This window comes from Coturnix japonica, chromosome 14 (genome assembly GCF_054131305.1).
Source record: "Coturnix japonica strain WE chromosome 14, WE-NBRP24, whole genome shotgun sequence".
Lineage (NCBI taxonomy): Eukaryota > Metazoa > Chordata > Aves > Galliformes > Phasianidae > Coturnix > Coturnix japonica.
The window spans coordinates 12,447,919-12,465,276 of record NC_140676.1 but is presented as its reverse complement, the minus strand read 5'-3'; the positions used below and the strand labels follow the sequence as shown (position 1 = coordinate 12,465,276).

General features: G+C 41.3%; 1 protein-coding gene and 1 long non-coding RNA gene across 3 annotated transcripts in view; one reads left to right on the top strand and one right to left on the bottom strand.

Moving 5' to 3' along the window:
• ALDH1A2 (aldehyde dehydrogenase 1 family member A2) overlaps positions 1-7,844 on the top strand; it is a 55,204-nt gene extending 47,360 nt beyond the window's left edge. For both annotated transcript variants that reach the window (XM_032446797.2, XM_015872431.3), the window contains exons 9-13: positions 426-610; positions 901-1,065; positions 1,489-1,646; positions 2,438-2,512; positions 5,619-7,844. In XM_032446797.2, coding sequence (XP_032302688.2) covers positions 426-610; positions 901-1,065; positions 1,489-1,646; positions 2,438-2,512; positions 5,619-5,691 — 656 coding nt within the window. In that variant the 3' untranslated portion in view covers positions 5,692-7,844. The remainder of the gene's footprint in view (positions 1-425; positions 611-900; positions 1,066-1,488; positions 1,647-2,437; positions 2,513-5,618) is intronic.
• Positions 5,281-17,358, bottom strand: part of LOC146758465 (uncharacterized) — a 66,166-nt gene continuing 54,088 nt past the window's right edge. The window contains exon 3 of the long non-coding RNA XR_014934401.1: positions 5,281-5,411. This is a non-coding gene — a long non-coding RNA (uncharacterized LOC146758465). The remainder of the gene's footprint in view (positions 5,412-17,358) is intronic.

Below are 17,358 nucleotides of genomic sequence, written 5' to 3'. Positions count from 1 at the left end.
TCAGCTGTTACACCCAGTGAGAGAATTCAGCTCTGAATTTTAGGCTGGATGTGGTCTGGTGGTTGGCGACCCTGCCTATGGCAAGGGGGGTTGAAACTCGATGATCATTAAGGTCTTTTTCAATCCAGGCCATTCTATGATTCTATGAATGTGAAAATATGCCTGGATTTTCCTCTCCTGCTTGACTCCTGGATACTTTGGTTCTACATCCAAAGAAGGTGGAACAGAAATCATGGTTTGATTGTTCCATAATTGACCTGTAGTTTTAATGCCTCACTGATATAGGTCACTGATATAGGCCAAGAGAATCACAGAATCAGATGCTTCTCTTGCAGGTGTAACACTATGCAATATACCAGAAACTGATGCAAAATTAGATGTGTCTGTAATGTTTAAGAGCAGTGTATGTTATCTTGTTTTTGTAGTGGATTATGCTGTGGAACAAGCTCACCAGGGGGTCTTCTTCAATCAAGGTCAATGCTGCACTGCAGGCTCAAGGATTTACGTGGAAGAATCAATCTATGAAGAGTTTGTTAGAAGAAGCGTAGAACGTGCAAAGAGGAGAGTAGTAGGGAGTCCTTTTGACCCCACTACAGAACAAGGGCCACAGGTAAAGGAACAGTGCTTCAGCTCTACAATCCAGAAGTTGCCTGGCAGCATTTAACTCTTAACAGGACAGAGTTCAGTCATCGCATATTCACTTGCAGACCCAGGCCAGCAATGTTGTTTAGTAAAAACTCTCTTCCTGAACTTAAGTAAGTTTGCTATTTGTACATCTTTGGCATCTCAAGCCAGCAGGGAAAATATGCATGAGTCTACTGTCTGGGCTATGGCTTGCCTAAAAGACTAATTGTGGGTTGATTGTCAAGTGCAAGCCAAACAGCTTTTTCTCTCTTTCAGATTGATAAAAAACAATACAACAAGATCCTGGAACTGATTCAAAGCGGCATTACTGAAGGAGCAAAACTCGAATGTGGGGGTAAAGGGCTGGGAAGAAAGGGCTTCTTCATTGAACCTACAGTGTTTTCCAATGTAACAGATGACATGCGGATTGCCAAGGAGGAGGTATTCACACACGTGGGCAAAATCATTTAAAAATGTCCTAAACATTATTTTGTTTCCTTTTTAACTTAAGACAAAAGCTCTAGACTGAAAATTACTGCCATAAAACAACGAGTAAAATCTTTTCAGAGCTGATGCATAGAGCACATGACAGCATCACCATAGATAAAGCAGCTCAATTTTTGTCATTTGCTGTAGTCTCAGACTTCGAAGGGATAAAGGCAGTAATTGATGTGTTTCACTAGGAAGGCTGTTTTGGGCAATACATGTAGTTTTACAGACAGCTTTTATCAGTTGTAAATGTTGCTATGAAACTTTGTAGAAAGTAAAACAGGAAAAGACAGACTATTTTAAAAGCAAAATAGAACAGAAATAAATACCTCTGATGGAGTAGTTTTACAAATTAATGATTCGTCTTTCTTACAGATTTTTGGGCCCGTTCAAGAAATACTGAGATTTAAAACTGTGGATGAAGTTATAGAGAGAGCCAACAATTCTGATTTTGGGCTGGTAGCTGCTGTCTTTACAAATGACATAAACAAGGCCCTGACAGTCTCTTCAGCAATGCAGGCTGGGACCGTCTGGTAAGGCAGAAGTTATCACACTCCTGCTCTTGGAGATAAAGAGTTTGACTCATTATCATCATGTTACCTCAGTTTTGCACCCTTTGTCTGAAAACTGTTTATCTAGCCCATCCTAGTGGTGAATCACCACGCAAGATACAGAACAGCTGTTGGGGGATGTTGTCTCTTGGCTCAGGGCAGTCAAATGCTATGAAGTGGCGCCTTGCTTTCTGTTAGCATGGCTGTCCCTTACACTGCTGAACAGCACTGCTGAGAACAAAGCAGGAGTACAAATGGTCCTTTCTGTGGAGCAGAAGAGTCCTGTGAGGTTTCTGCCAAAGGCATAAAGTATCACATATTTTCTCCAGTAAAGAACCAAAGGGACACCCATTTCTCTCACATCTGTGTCTGAAGTGCTGTCCTTTAAGCTTAATAGCTTCCAATTTGATGAGTCAAGCCTAGATAAAGTACAGATGTGAGAAAAATCAGGTGGAAAAAGGATGAATTCAAATCTAATAGCTTTGTGTTATAAACTTGCATGAAGTTTGTCAGCAGATTAACCAACAGTTCATTAGTGAAGCTATAGCCAAGCCCTCCTCCAGTCCTCACAAACTAAACCCTGCTCTCCTTTTGAGTAGGGAATATGTCATTGCTTTTGTGGGATAAGCCCTTCATTTCTTTTCAGCGAGATGCAAGTTTGTTATTACTAATAGCTGTACAGTATCCTTAGCTCTGTCAGTTTCAGTATCTCCAGGGTTGTTCAGATGTGCCTCTGACAGTACAGTTGAACTTGATGCTTTTTCCTGTTACAGGATAAATTGCTACAACGCCTTAAATGCCCAAAGTCCTTTTGGAGGATTCAAAATGTCTGGCAATGGTAGAGAGATGTAAGTATTACACTATTGTTTTCTAAACTGTTTTCAGCTCTCCAACTTAATAAAATCCTTCCTTAATAAAATCAGGAAATATTCCCATCTGAGGATCAGGGTACAGTAAAAAATGACTCATAACCACTGCCAGTGGCAAGTGATTTTTAGTTATTTATCTATATATTGTGACACAGCAACATGAGGTACTGGGAGTCACTTCTTATTCTGAAAGATCCTTGAAATTTCTCTATATTTTTTTCCAACTGCAACCTATGTTTTCCAAGTTTTCCATATCCATATTAATCAGCACTTCTCCATAGAGATTCTCTTTCTGTACTTCACTGTATTTGTTTCAGGGCTGTTTTGACACTTTTTGCTTCTCTTGCTTCCCCCCCCCCGCCTTTACTAATATAGGTGTGCTGGAGTTTGATTTAAAAGTTATCTGTGTTTTCCACATTTATAAGCAATGTTAAATTAAATCAGGCTTAGAGAAGGATATGCACTGTGTTTGCATCCCTTACAAAGAATCACCTTCCATTACAAGGCATGCTTTTTTTTCTTATTCCATGTAGAATTAAGCGCCAAATATGTTGAAATGGAGCTCTGCCCTCAAATACTGTCCCATGTACCTAACGCCACGTCTTACCAGTTTCTAGTTCTCATGACAGTCACAAAGAAGTTTAGCAATTGCATCAGCCCCAGGCTGGTTCTGCATACAAAGGATTCAGTTAATTTCTTTGCAGGAGGCATGTGCACCAGATATGTCTCACCTAAGATTTCAAAATAGCTTGTGGCAAAGGCAAGCTCAGCAGTAAAACTAAAGGTCAAACTCTTTAAAACTTTAAATTTGTTGAAATATACAACTTGATCTATAAAATAAGCTCTTATGTAGTCTGAAATATTTTCCCTCATTAGGGAGTACTTTGAATAACACATTTGTACTATTCTCCACATTCATGAGTTATGAGGTGATCTCACACTGGCATAAATATGTCAGCTCATCTAACTCTTATCATTGTGAAAATATTCTAAAACTACTAAGCTCAAAAGAGCGCATGAGTAACCTGACACCCAAGAGTGACCCCACTGACTTCAGGGAGGTTAACTGTGCAAGCAAAATATTCACATCTTAGCACTGTAGAGTTTTCAGAAGAGGGTGGGGGGGAATCAGACAGCACCCCAGCTCCCATGAAAAGAATTTACAGTAGCTTACACTTGATTCCCATCCATAGCTTTGGAAAGGCTAAGCATGAACAATACAATCCTCACACCAGGCTTTCTGAAAACCTATTTTCTGATAACCTACAAATACCTTTGGTGTTTGGATTTTGTGAGTGAGTCCCATGTTCCACCCTCTGCCTCAGAGGACCTGAGCTTCCTCCTGCTTGTAAACACCATGGAAATCTCTGCTGGCTATGCACACTTTCTCAGTGCGTGGGTCCCTTGGACTGAAAAAATCCCTCTCTAAATTTATTCTTTAAGTCTTGCGGGAGAGACTGGTTTCCAGTGGATTCTCAACAGGGGACAGCAGGGAAACTCAGAGGCAGAACATTATAGACTCCGCTTGTTACACTGTGCAATGAGCAATTATTCTACTCCCTTCACAGCATCTTTGATCAGATATCACCTTCTAATTCACACCCCCCTACTTATATCTGCATGCTTTCTATTAAAATGCCAAGGCTTCTTAGATCTCTGCTGTAAGCGATACATTTTACTGCATAAATAACGTTGAGCAATTAAAGAACAACAAAAAAATAGGCAAGAAAATGTTCGTATGTGTATGTGCCATTGCTAAGCTAATACAATATTACAGCCAGATTTTAATTGTGCTACTGTGATGTTTTGCTAACCCTGTGTTATGTGGCACTTACTTTGTCTCTGCATGTGAATTAACAGAATTTTATCACACATGGGGAAAAAATGAACTCAGAAAGTTGAGATGTGCTACACTTGTTTTGCCCTCTCACAGAATGTACCAGAATATGTGCATGCCAACAGAGAACATGCACGCATGTACAAAAAGCAGCTGATTTCTGTTTACTTCCAGGCTACTTACGACATTCTTTTATTCTCAGAAAGGTCTAAAGGAGTGATTTCTTTCCATTTACACTCCTTTAAAGCTCCTTATTGCTACATGGTGTAAAATGTAACTCCTCTAACTAAAAGAAGTAAATGACTGTAAGTGCTTCTTCAAATGAATCCTCATACTGGTTCATGTAGAAGATGTCCACCATTCATGGACTTGGACTGTACATGTTTTAAGTTGGAGACTTTGTTTGCTTTATGCACACAGCATTCAGCAGAAATATTAGAACTCTTAACTGTTCACTCCATTAGAGCACAGTTCTCCATCTCTCAACACATGAACAGCAAGAATGCAAGTATCTGTACTTAGAGGAGGCAGGCCTGATGTCCAAGAGACCGCACCACTGCCACTATAAACCTCAGTAGAGTTGCCTAAGAGATGAGGCAGGCCAGAGCTGACTACATGAAAATCCTACACAGTGTTGAGAAACACCCATTAATCATCACTTACGCAAAGCAGAACACGTATCCCATGGAGCCACGTGTCAGATGGCTGGGACCTAGAAGGTGGCTAGCTTCTTTCTGACAGTATGCAGCATTGTACATAAGATGCTGTGCTGGGGCAAAAACAGGTTTTCTAGTTAACTAGTGGAAATCTGAGCAGGCTGAATGCTCTTTCACAGTAAGCGCAGATGTTGATTTCTGCTGCTAGACATTGTATCAGGGGAAAAAAACAGAGGTTTAGGAGTCACATTTACCTTTATCCACAGTTGTGAGCAGTTCATTTTCCAGAAGCATCAATTTGGATCTTTTCTTTCTTGGCTGCAGTGATTAGCAGTCGTTTTATTGGCCAGTGGTGTAAGTCTTAATGGTTGAACATTTTCAGGATCTAGAAAAGACAGAGGGCATCAATTTACTCCTAACAGTTCCATTAAGGGAAGGTGAATATTCCTAGGCTTGATGTCATTCTCTATCTATCTCTTTACAAATGCTGGAGCTATCAGTTGTACTTTTGACTTAACATGTAACTTCAGTGAGGAAGAACTTAACAAGGTTTTGCTCAATGTCTAAGTTGATGCTGTAATTTGTTTTATAGGGGTGAAAGCGGATTGAGAGAATATTCTGAAGTTAAAACAGTGACAATAAAGATCCCTCAGAAGAATTCCTAAACTGATGAAAGACCGCATAGTGCAGAAGAGCACATGATGCCACCCTCTCTATTCTTTATGGAGACCAGCACTCAGGAATAAAAAGTGTTACACAAAATGTATTTAAGAAAATAAGTTGCAGCATATGTACTGGGCACATAATTGCGTAACTAATGCAAACCAACTCTGCATGTTTTCATAGAACTCTTGAGAATCATTACATCTTTATAAAACAAATCTTAACAAGATGAAGTTGCTGTTGGGCATCAGTAACAGTTCTAGTTATAAAACCATTGAACGCAAATGCATGCACACACACATTTATCTCTTCTTCAAATAAAATGAGGCACTGCTTTGGAGTTGCCTTCTCAAATAGACCTGCCTTCTTCTAACATTCTTATTTCATACGGGGCTTTACAAACCAGATTTACCTGCAATGCTAGGAGTGAATAGTAATCAAGTATCATGGATGTTCTTAAGGAATGAAAGACTGAATTGTAACCAGACAAAAAATTCTAGATAGGAAACTTTCCAATGAGCATGTTCACATAGAGAGGTTAAACTGGGGAGGGAACTACACTGTTGTATGGACAACAAATTTCACTTACCAGTGAGATTTAACCCATGGTGTTTTGGTTTTCAAACATTATTGTAATAATTATTTTATGGCTTGCTACAAGCAGAAATCCTCCCTCACCTACAGGGACTCAAAAGGTTTTACCTGCTTGACAAAAGAGCATGGCCAGACAGGGTGAGAGGGTGTTGAAGAGAACAGGAACTGATCCCAAGGCTGCACAGAGCATTTCAGCTTTCACTGCCTGCCTAGTTGTGTTGTTGTGGTTGTCATTGTTGTTTCCAGCTTTTTTTTCCCTTCTTTTCTAAACCAGTATTTGCACACACAGTCTCCATTCGTTTGTCTGCTAGTAAAGTGCTCGTGATTTCACTGAGAATCATTTGATATTCATTGCCACAGGAAGAACCCAGCAAAGAAGTTGGTTTAATTTAATTATCTTATGAAATCACAGCTTTCCATCTGCACCATAGTTGTGAGCCTTAGGGGAGCTTACTGGCTGGGATTGTACTTCTCAAAGATTTGGGGTTTTGATAAAAACATGAACAAGTTCTTTTAAAAGTGAGATGTTTAAGACCTGCCATGCTATTTTCTGCTGCCTGTAGAATCTCTTCCAACTTGCGATTAATGTACCAAGCATTACCTCCTCCTTCCTTCCAGCTGCAGAACTCCCCAACTTTTTGTAATGGTTTTGCATTATGTTTTATCTTAGAATTAAGACAACGTATTTTAAGAGTGCAGTAAATAATCTGTAGATATGTTCTGTGGGGTTTGAGGACAAAATGATGGCATTGGGCATTAAGAGTTTTCCTAGCTGCAGTCTGTACTACAGCCTGTTGAAAACTCCAGCCCTGACTCAGCAAGTCATCACTTCTGCACGTTACCTTTCTTTATTCTCTGAACAGTTCCTCTTAGATTTGAAGTTGTGTGTGTCCCTAAATATACTGCTGGACCAGGACAAGAGTATCCAGCACTTTGTAGTGTTGTAGCCCTCAGTATTTTGTATTTCTAACTCACGTCAGTCTGTGTATGTGTTTTTAAAGCAATATATATATACATGATATTATTCAGAAATGACAGTACATCCACAGACATGAAAATGGATCAAAATATTCCTGAGTTGTTAAATGCAAATGTCATGGACTTGTACTGTAGCGTACGTCAGAGTTAAGGGTACAGCAAGTAAGAAATCAGTTATCTTTAAACTGCAATATAAAATGTGGCAAAGGAGATTTTATTTCCCTTTTCCTACTTATGTTACACAAAAAGAAAAGAGCTCTCCTGTGGTCACAGCATTTACAGCGTGTGCTCTGTATTCCTTCTGTGTGATTTGTACGTCTGTGCTTTACTCCCTGTACATTCAGGGAAAGAACACAGAGTTGCCATGTCTTTTTCCAACCTTGTCACTGCAGCTCCGTTTGATGTACGTGGATTTGTGAATTCCTTTTTGAGATGTACCATCTGCATGGATCCAACAAAGCATTTCTCCAGTCCCTGCAGCTTTTTGTTACCGTTTTTAATCATGTATATAGTTATATGTTATTAAAAAAGTAAAGGGATATTTTCTATGAAGTTTTTTCCATTAAAAAGGTTTAGAGAAAGACTTTAGACTGTGAGACTCCTTTGTTGTTGACTGAGCTATAAAAATATTTAAAACAATATTTTCTTAGCAAAAGATCTGCTCTCACAGTAGCTTTATTTTCATTTGCCGAAGTGAATGAAGTAAAAGGCCAATTACATTTTCTAGAATATTATTGCAGCTGTATGAAAAACAGTTGTGAATTGCAGATCTAGGCCATGGCCAGAGTTCATCCTCACTGTTACGGTCACAGAGTTTAGCTATCGGGGAAGGTCTGAAATCATCAGAGCCAGTGGGGCACCCTTGCAAACGGCTGCATCACAGCTTGAGTTTTGGATAACGTTTAAAACAATGACAGCGTCTTTTCTTTCTCCAGTACATGAGTCACAGAGAAGATCGGATTAACACCCAGATCTTTTAGTGGACTGGTGTTGTTCTACTTGGTCTTTAATTTCAAAAAGCTAAAGCAGAGGAAAAGGACAGACCGAATGTTAATTTGGCACTAGTGAAATTCTCAGGGCTGGGTACTACACTGCTCTCACCAAGCGGTCCCTTAAATCCACGGTTACAACTTTCATTGCTCATGTGAAATGGTGCCAGTTCAGGTACAGTAACTACTCCGTGAGCAGTGCTGGGCTGCTTCACCGAATGGCTGCACCTCACACAGAGTAACGCTGTTGGTTTAACCCACAGAGCAGGTGGTCACTATAGATAAAGTCACTTCACTAGAACAGGTTGGCTGAGGATTGGGTATAGTGAACAATAGGAGTGAAATTGCATTCTCAGAAAGGAAAGTATGGAATATCAGGAACACATAAAGCAGTTTCATTTCTGCTTGTTTTACCCAGTGCCATGTGCAGCACTGCTGTGGGTCTGTGCAGGCAACCAGCACTATATTCCCTCTGTCCCTCTGACCTACCTGCAACCTGTCCCACCACCCCAAACAGTTGCACAGGCGCAAGCAATGGAAAGCTTTTCTTAAAGGAAATGGAAGGAGGGAAGGTTGTCCTGGAAAGTGTGGAGTACTGTCATCTAATGAAAGCAAACTTCAGTCCACAGTCAATTAACATCTTGTTGGCCCCCAGCCAGTCAGAATAAACCTATCAACAAATGTGTACACAGGTACAGCAAAGTGAGAGTTGGTGCATTGCTGCTGGGAAAAGGGATCTGAAAAGGGGCAACAATTGCAGGTCTGTGGCCTTCAGACAAAGCAATGGATGCGATACGACCTGAATAGCGCTGACACCTTTATGTGTGCCCATTTACAAAGAACAGTCCTCCCCCTCCCCACAGAGGCTGGTGTAGAACAGCTCTCCCTGCACATATGGAGGCATTGCGTTATAATGCTCTCTTATTCCTCTGTTCTGTCCTAAAAAAAAAACCCAAAACCCATAACAACACTGAATTCAGAGCACCACCTTCTCTCTCTGCATGATCACAGCGAGAGCTCTGGAGAGCTACACTTATAACCACCATACATGTGCATTCATACACCTCCATTTACTGCACGCTAAGTCTATCAACACAGGAAGCAATTTTTCTCTTAACATCTTTATACCACAATGACTGATATTCACAGTGCGGTACGACTGGAGCTGTCTCCACCAGGAAGCAGGAAAAGCCTCTGTGGCTCTTCAGTGCCATCAGCATTCCCAGTCAGTTCAAATAGACTTTCCTGAGCACATTACACTACAGCTGCATAAAATGCATCTTTCTTCCTCGTTCCCATTAAACACATTCCTTCTCTGTCTTCACTGTGTCTTTACATCCACTGACAGCACACACGTATCGTTGAACTATGTGTGGCTCTGCCAGAAAACTCAGAGCCTTCTGAAGCCAACTGGGGGACTTCAGTAATTTTCAAGTTGGGTCATTTGGAAGAAAGGGATTTGGCTGATGTGACAATAGTGATATAGTACCATGTGACTGAAGTGCAACGAGGATCTGCTACTACAAGGTGATGGGATCCCACTTTCATCTTCTAAACAGCAAAACATACAGTGCTGGGATGCTGGTTTCAAGAAGCATTGCCTAATTCTTCTCAGAGGACCAGAACTGACACACTGGAATTCAAGGCTAACATAAGCTGCAGATTCTTCCATCTTGCTGCAGTACCCATTCAGCCATTTTAGCAGTGAAAAGCAGGACGCACTGTCAGCACAGCCAGAGCTGCGATGCTGGGGCAGTCTTAGCATCCGTGCGTGGTTACCTCCAGCAAGCTGTGGGCTGTGCACACACACAGGACTGAGAACCTGTCCCAGAGAACATATTGTCTGGGAACAGCAGCACAAACACCACTCACCTCTCTGTACAATAGGGCTAAATTACTACAGCTGTTGCCTTGTGCCCCAAATCCCCTCAGTTTACTATTGAGGGGGAAGCATGCTAACACATCACTGACTTGTGAGAATGGTCAATTCTTAAACAGTTCAGACAGCAGAACCCACGCTAGAAACCAACCTCCAGCACCGGTGCTACACAGCCCAGTTGCACTGTGAAGACCACAACTATCTTTTTCTGTTATCAACAAAGTTAAAACCATTCAAAGCACTCCTAAAGAGGACTGCACTCATGAGCCACTGCTTCTCTGTCATGAGCATTTGCAGAGTTACTGGTCACAGGTTTATAGAATGGATTCCATCAGACAGAGACAGGTTGCCCCACACTGTGCACAGTGCACATTATTTCTGGCTGTGCCTGCAGTGCCAGGAAGCATCCAGGGAGCACAACTGCACCCAATTCCAGGTGACATGTATTAACACATGCTGGAGGTCCCTTGCCCTCAGATGTAATGCTCAGAAGTTCCCAGTGCACAGGAAGGCTGGACATCTGCTGCAACGATCTGGCTTAAGGGTTGATGAATTCTGTGTTACTGATGTCTTCCTCAGAGCATTACTGCAGCAATTCATTGTACTGTCATGTAATCCCAGTATCTATCACCTAATCCTGCAATTCCCTACTAGTTTTGAGATGTTTTTATTTGCCTGGTGTCTCTTGACGAGACCTGCTAAACAAACCTGGATTGTACAGCCACAACAGCAATACACGGTAAGAAAAGCTGCAGTGACTGCCAAGGAGGCCGCACACACAGCATGCCGAAGGAACCCAAAAGGGTGCTTGTGAAATGTTTGTGCTGCTGGCAGGCAGCGCATTGCCAGGACAGATCACACATCATGCATTTGCACATCAAATGAAGCTGCACTGGTCTGAGAGCATGGGAAAGGCCTGTCTTGAACGGCATGTGTCCTACTTCCTAAACATGTATATTTTACATTTTACACTTCGTTATTGGCCAGATTGAAAGTACCGCAAGTTCCCCGAAGGTTGTCTCTTGCCTTTGAAGTGGAACTGTTTGGATAATGTTTCCTTTGGCAATTTATCTATGTAAGAAAGCAAGAACTTAGCTGCTCTGGCCTCTCAACAATCCACGGCTCGCTTTTGTCAAAGTAATCAGGCACATACACACAAACACACACAGCTTTATCATTTCTAATGACTTTGCTTAGCCGCTCTCTTTCTCCCACATGATGAGGTTGGTGTAACTTGTACAAATATAATTCATTTCATTTGGGGTTTTTTCCCCATTCTTTATGTGTGGCTGAATTCCTGTTTCCTGCAGCACCTTCATTAAGATAATCTAGTCCAACCGTCAGCTCATCTAAACCAGGTCACTCCATACCACATATACCCTTTTCTTGAAAACCTCCAGCCATGGTGACTCTGTCACTTCCCAGGGCAGCCTTTACCACTCTTTCTGAGAATAAATTCTTTGTAACACCCAACCTGAACCACCCCTGACACAACAAACTGCAGATTAGGCAGGATGGCTAAAGCATTCCCTTTGCATCTGATGGTCAGAACTCCCTGCTGTTCATTCACTGCATAAGGGTGGCTCTCACATGGGGTTAGATAGTGGGATACCCTATCCACAGGCTGTACTGCTGCAGGACTAATCAGACAGCCTTTATGCAAACCAAGTATTCCAAAAAGTGCACAGAAGTCTTCAGCCTTACTGTTCCAGCCTCATTATTCCAGTGCCATGTGTCTCTTAAAAACAACCTGAGTGCTAAATCGGGGAGAAAAGTACATAATCTAAAGAAATATATGTCCCTAGAGCTAAGGACCCCAGGTTCCTCAGCAGTGCACTAGGATGCTACATTGCAGCAGGACTGCCCATCTCGGGGACTGCCACATCCTGCACAGGGCAAAGTCCAGCCAGGCTACTGAGAGTACCATGCCCCATCTGTCCTGCATGGAGCTCAGCTGGAGCAATGGACTCATTTCTGACAGTCTGTCCCACTTTTCTCCACATTACCACATGAAACTGTTCCTAGAGAGGACTGATAAATAAGGCAGGTCTGAGACCACATCAACATATACAGAACCACCTCTTCCCATAAATGAAACTGCAGCAAAATCCACAGAGGTCCCTGTTCTATCTTTGCTGCAGTCCTGGCTCTAGGAGTCTTTCCCTTGCACAGACACTAATGGGAAAAAAATGCCAAGGAAATGCCATGGGTTAAATGGATTTTTACAGGAGTTTTCTGAGGGAATAATATATATCCAGCCCTCCTCACCACCGCCATTTGTGAACCTCTCTGGTGCCATTTCAGTTCACTATTCTAGGAAAATGACAGCAGACTGCAATCTGCCCAAAGCCTTTCAGACAACCCAGAAATACACTCCCAGCTCCTGCATCTGGAGCACATTTATTGCTAAGGCTCTGGACCAATTATTTCAAGTTAATTTTATAGTCTAATAGATGCAAAAACATGGTAACAAAACCACCACAAATCCTGCTTCTCAACCTGCTTTCCTCCTTGAAAGCGATCTGTACATGTACTACAGAAGGGCTGGTGCACTCAGCTGAAACACAGGGTTGCTGGATCATTTGTATTTTAAAAACACAAAGAAAAAGAACATCCTGAGTTTTTTTCTCAGGGTTTTGGCATAGAGACTCTTTTAACTGTGTTCTTAGGTAGAACGGCAACAAATGGCTCCATGATTTGTTTTTACAATGTCCACTCTGGGAAGACTAATTACCAGGCAGCCTTCTAGCACGCCATTTCAAACATTTGGGGCCCCCATTCTTTCCCATGCAAAATTCATACTGCGGACAGCAGAAGCTGCTTGGGTGGTGGCACTTTGCTGAAAGTCTGTAAAAGTTTTAGGGTTACTGGCCAAGAGATTTCACAGTGTTTCTACAACTCTGACAAATAAGTAGGAAAAGAGCACACTTTGCTCTGTATTTTCTTTCTTTTTTCTTTTTTTTTTTTTCCTTTCCTTTTTGGGGGCAGCACTTTAAGTCACCATAATGAAGTCGCTGCTCTCAGTGTTTTGTACACAAAGCTCGGAAGACCAAAGGTAGATTTCAGGCATTAGTTGTGAGTGCGTGTTTGGCATTAAGAACTGCAGTGCAGAGCAGAGCAGGATGCTGAAGCGCCAGCAGATTCTGCCTGACAAAGGAAAATAAATTGACGGGCTTCTTCCAATTTGTCTTCTTTTCATACAATGTTTCAGGACAATTAACTTATCTTCCTTGTTATTGTCACTGATGGACTTCTTTTTCCTCATTTTCACTCCTCTTGGAGTACATGATGCCCCTCCAAAGGTTCCAGCTGAGCCAAGTGTGGATGTTTCACCTCCCTGTGTGTGCAGTCTCTTGTGGCATTTTCCAGCTTTGCCATTGTACACTGGGCAAGCTGGGCAGCAGCTTCTCATCACATTGTGTTCCTCAGTTAATTTAGACTGCCCAAGGCAGCGAACATAACTGACTCTCAGGACTGTTACAGTAAGCAGTGTTCTGCAATTCAGAATTAGTCTCACCTGCAAAGAAACACTCTCTAACAAATGAGAAATGGCCAGTCCAACACGTCTTTTATAGCAAGTGATTCTGTAATCTATTTTTATCAGATAAGCAAGCAGTAGTTTGGCAGGTACTATACAGCCAGAACTCACTGTTCAAATGAGTTTCTATGATCTTTAAATTAAATAATAATGATCACAAAAACTTGCTAGGTTTCCATCCATTATCAGGTCTTTCCCTGCCATGAAGATTACTTAAGTACTGGAAAATATGTTTGCACACTTCACCTTGAATCACAAACTATCTCCTATTACAGTCACAGGGAAGTTGGTAGATCAACAACTGCAGTACTGCTGAGAAGAGAGAATAAGTGATAAACCAGGATGAAATGATGGAAGCAGAAGGGAAATGGAAATGTGTGGCTTGAACAGACTTTCACCTCTTTTCCCCGCAGTCCCCAGCACACCTCGTGCAGCCTCACACCTTGCTCCAAGTCATGCACTCCATCACGTCTCCTGCACAACCCTTCTACAATCATGTCCTCTAAGTCCTATTAATTTTAGAAACCTAGATAGAAAGACTCCTCTGTGTATACAAAATTAAGCTACACAAACCTCACGTATTATTCCAGAGTCCAGGCAGAATCGAAATCCATAGATCTGGTTCAATTGTTCATTTAGGTCAAGGATGCTCAAGACATTCAGCCCTGGAAAGAAACTTGTCCTCTGTTTGTAGAAAAGTAGATGCGGACACTGCTTATGGAATACATTTACTAATATATTGACTGTGTTTTGGACGTTAGGAACCCAACGCTACAGAACTGAGAGATTCAGAGTTGCAAGGTAAGCACTCATTTTTGGCGGTTCTATTAAAATAGTTATTTCAGCTGCAATGGCCTGCAGGGATAACAATACTTGTTTTCTTATGCATCATATCTTAGTCAATGCTCCATGCACATCGTGGCACAAAAGAAAATAAATATTAATTGATCAGGTGATTATTTGCATGCAGCCAATGAAAACCAGGGCCCCACCATCCTCAATAAACACTGCAGACTTGGTCTGGGCCTTGAAGATTTCCCACGTGAAATGAAAAGCCAGAAAAAATAATGACTATTGCCATTTCACAGACAAGGAACTGAAGGAGAAAAACAAATGCAGTAACTCATCCCAAGGAAAATCAGCTGCAAAATCTGCTACCAAAGGGAGATCTCCTGACTCCCTGCTCAGCTGCCCTGCTTGGTACTGGATTTTTCCTGAGCTGTGTTGCTTGCATAAAAACACCATAAATACACTCTCATAACGAAGAAAATAATATGTGCAAACACATACAGAGAAGTGACAAAATGCTCACAAGAGGAATTCTGTTTCCCTAAAGATTTGTAGAAGCAGAATTGAAATATTTTTCACTTCTGACAAGCATGAGCTGGGAAAAGCACTTGAAATTCTTAGGAACTAATGATCTTTTAAGACCTTAAGTAGGGGGTCTAATTTTTCTTGTTCCAAATAGCCACACCAACCATTCATTTGTACATATTTATACTCACTGCAAGATCTCCCATTTAATAAATAATGCCATCAACTTTCACCAGACAAATGAGCTTCTCAGCGCTTGCCCCACTTTACTACAGTTTCAGTGCGTTGTTTCCTGTTTCCTCACAGCCAAGTGGCAACTTCTGTACTTTCCTTAAATAGAACATTAAGCTATGCATTTATTCTTTTATTTCTATGCATACATGCACTCAGGCTACAGTGTTTTCATTTGGGTGCACGCAGTTTAATCCCACAAGTTGTCTGCTCTTGTTGTTAGTTCCTGGCATTTCCTTTTTGCAGCACAGTTCTAATCCTAGAAAGTACCAGGTACAAGAGACATTTTGCTGCATTCACAACTACAGCAACGCACTCGAGATACTGCATACAAGTGATGCAGTGCAAGCAGCGTTCTTCCCAAGAGTAGGAAGCATTCCCCAGTCAGGCTTCAACTTCTTTCCAGGGAGAACAATTTACACAGTCACTTCTGAAGCCTTACCTCCCATGAGGCAGCCTAAGTCCACCCACCAGAGATAAGGCAAAAGAAAATGAATCTCTGACTACACAAACTGCAAGAGTACACAAACTAGAAAACATACCAATGTGTAACAGCAATTAATTGCATCTTTGATTACAAGGATCAAAAGATTATCCTAAGGAATCTCAAAAAGTACATAAGTATTACTACTTAGAAGCTTAAATTATATGGTAGTATATCAGTGTAAGAGTCAAGTATAATTTCCAAATGCCTCGACCATTTTCTTAGTCTTTCATCAAGAGCTGCTCGTGACTCTCATCCAAATCTAGCATTCAGAAATTGGCTTCACTAGACGAAAAACACAGTTTACAACTACTATAATTTTTACTATGAGTGTTTGCCAGGATTAGTATCATAACTATTCTTCAAAGTCTATCAGTCAGGTTTCTTTATATGGCCATCACTGTGTGACCACCCAGTATCAGCATGTGCTACTCTGATTTACATCAACAGCATCTTCCGATTATGGTTCTCCTCTTGGAGCAGTCAAACTATGTCTGTGCTGGCTACCAGTAGAATTTGAACTTTTTGCAGTTTTCACAATAGGGAGGTTTTTGATAATAGATTACATACATGTAAGTCAATCCACCTTTGAAATATATAACCTGGCATGAGCAAAAAAGCACTTAGAAGAAGACAGTGAGAAACAGCTTCAACTTTTGCAAAGACTTGAACATCACTGAACTCCCATCAGGTCTTAAACGCCCAAATGCATTTCTTTTCCTGTTCATTCCCATTTCATTCACATTCTGAACCTGTCCCACAGTACAGTGCACCAAGTAACTTTTCCTTGCCATGACTGCCTTGGTCCAGCAGACTCTGGAAAGTGGCAGCACAACCCATTCTCCATACTGAAGAATGGTGATAAGCAATCAGAATTCTTAAAAGGCCAGGCTAATGTTATTTCTAATCCTTTCAGACAACACTTGCTTATAGAACAAAGCTCTTCAATATCAGCTCTTTGCAATTACAGTGAAGCTATTTCCTAACAATCAAAAGACCTTCACAAACCTTCAAGTCTTCTGCCTTTTATATGTACACACAAATGTGAAAAAACTCCATACCAGAATACAACACTGTATGTAGAAGTACACATGAGAATACACGTGACAGATGCTGGTTATTTTTTACTTCTAGAAGCTTCTCAGACTGCATATGGTCTGAAATAGTCTGTAGCGACTTTCCTACCACCAAGACATAGTGATGGCATGATCCCAGCAGATCATGCAAACAGGCAGAAGGCACCAGGAGTTGAACAAAGGGCCATTACATAAATTTCAGTCACAAGGAGGTTTTTTTGCTTGCATGGGTTGCTCCACGTAGAACCTATAGCTATTATGGACCCCAGTAGGTGACAGCTGTTGTTCCAGACATGTATTCCTCAACAAGAACACAGCATTAAAGAAACATGTGACATAGGCAAAATAAAGAAATAAAGGAATAATGAGGAGAAGGGAGAAAAGACAAGAAATTTTTTGAGCAGGGCAGAACAAATGTTTGACTGAAAAGCTTCGGGTCCAGCTGGTAGAAGGCCAAGACTAATTTAACCTCTGGTCAAATGGTTGGGAGTTAGCTAGTTTCCTTTTTCCTCTTACATCACTCCCAGAGATTTTGACAAAAATAATATGGTCCCGATTACATGACATTACAGGCTCTCAACATGCA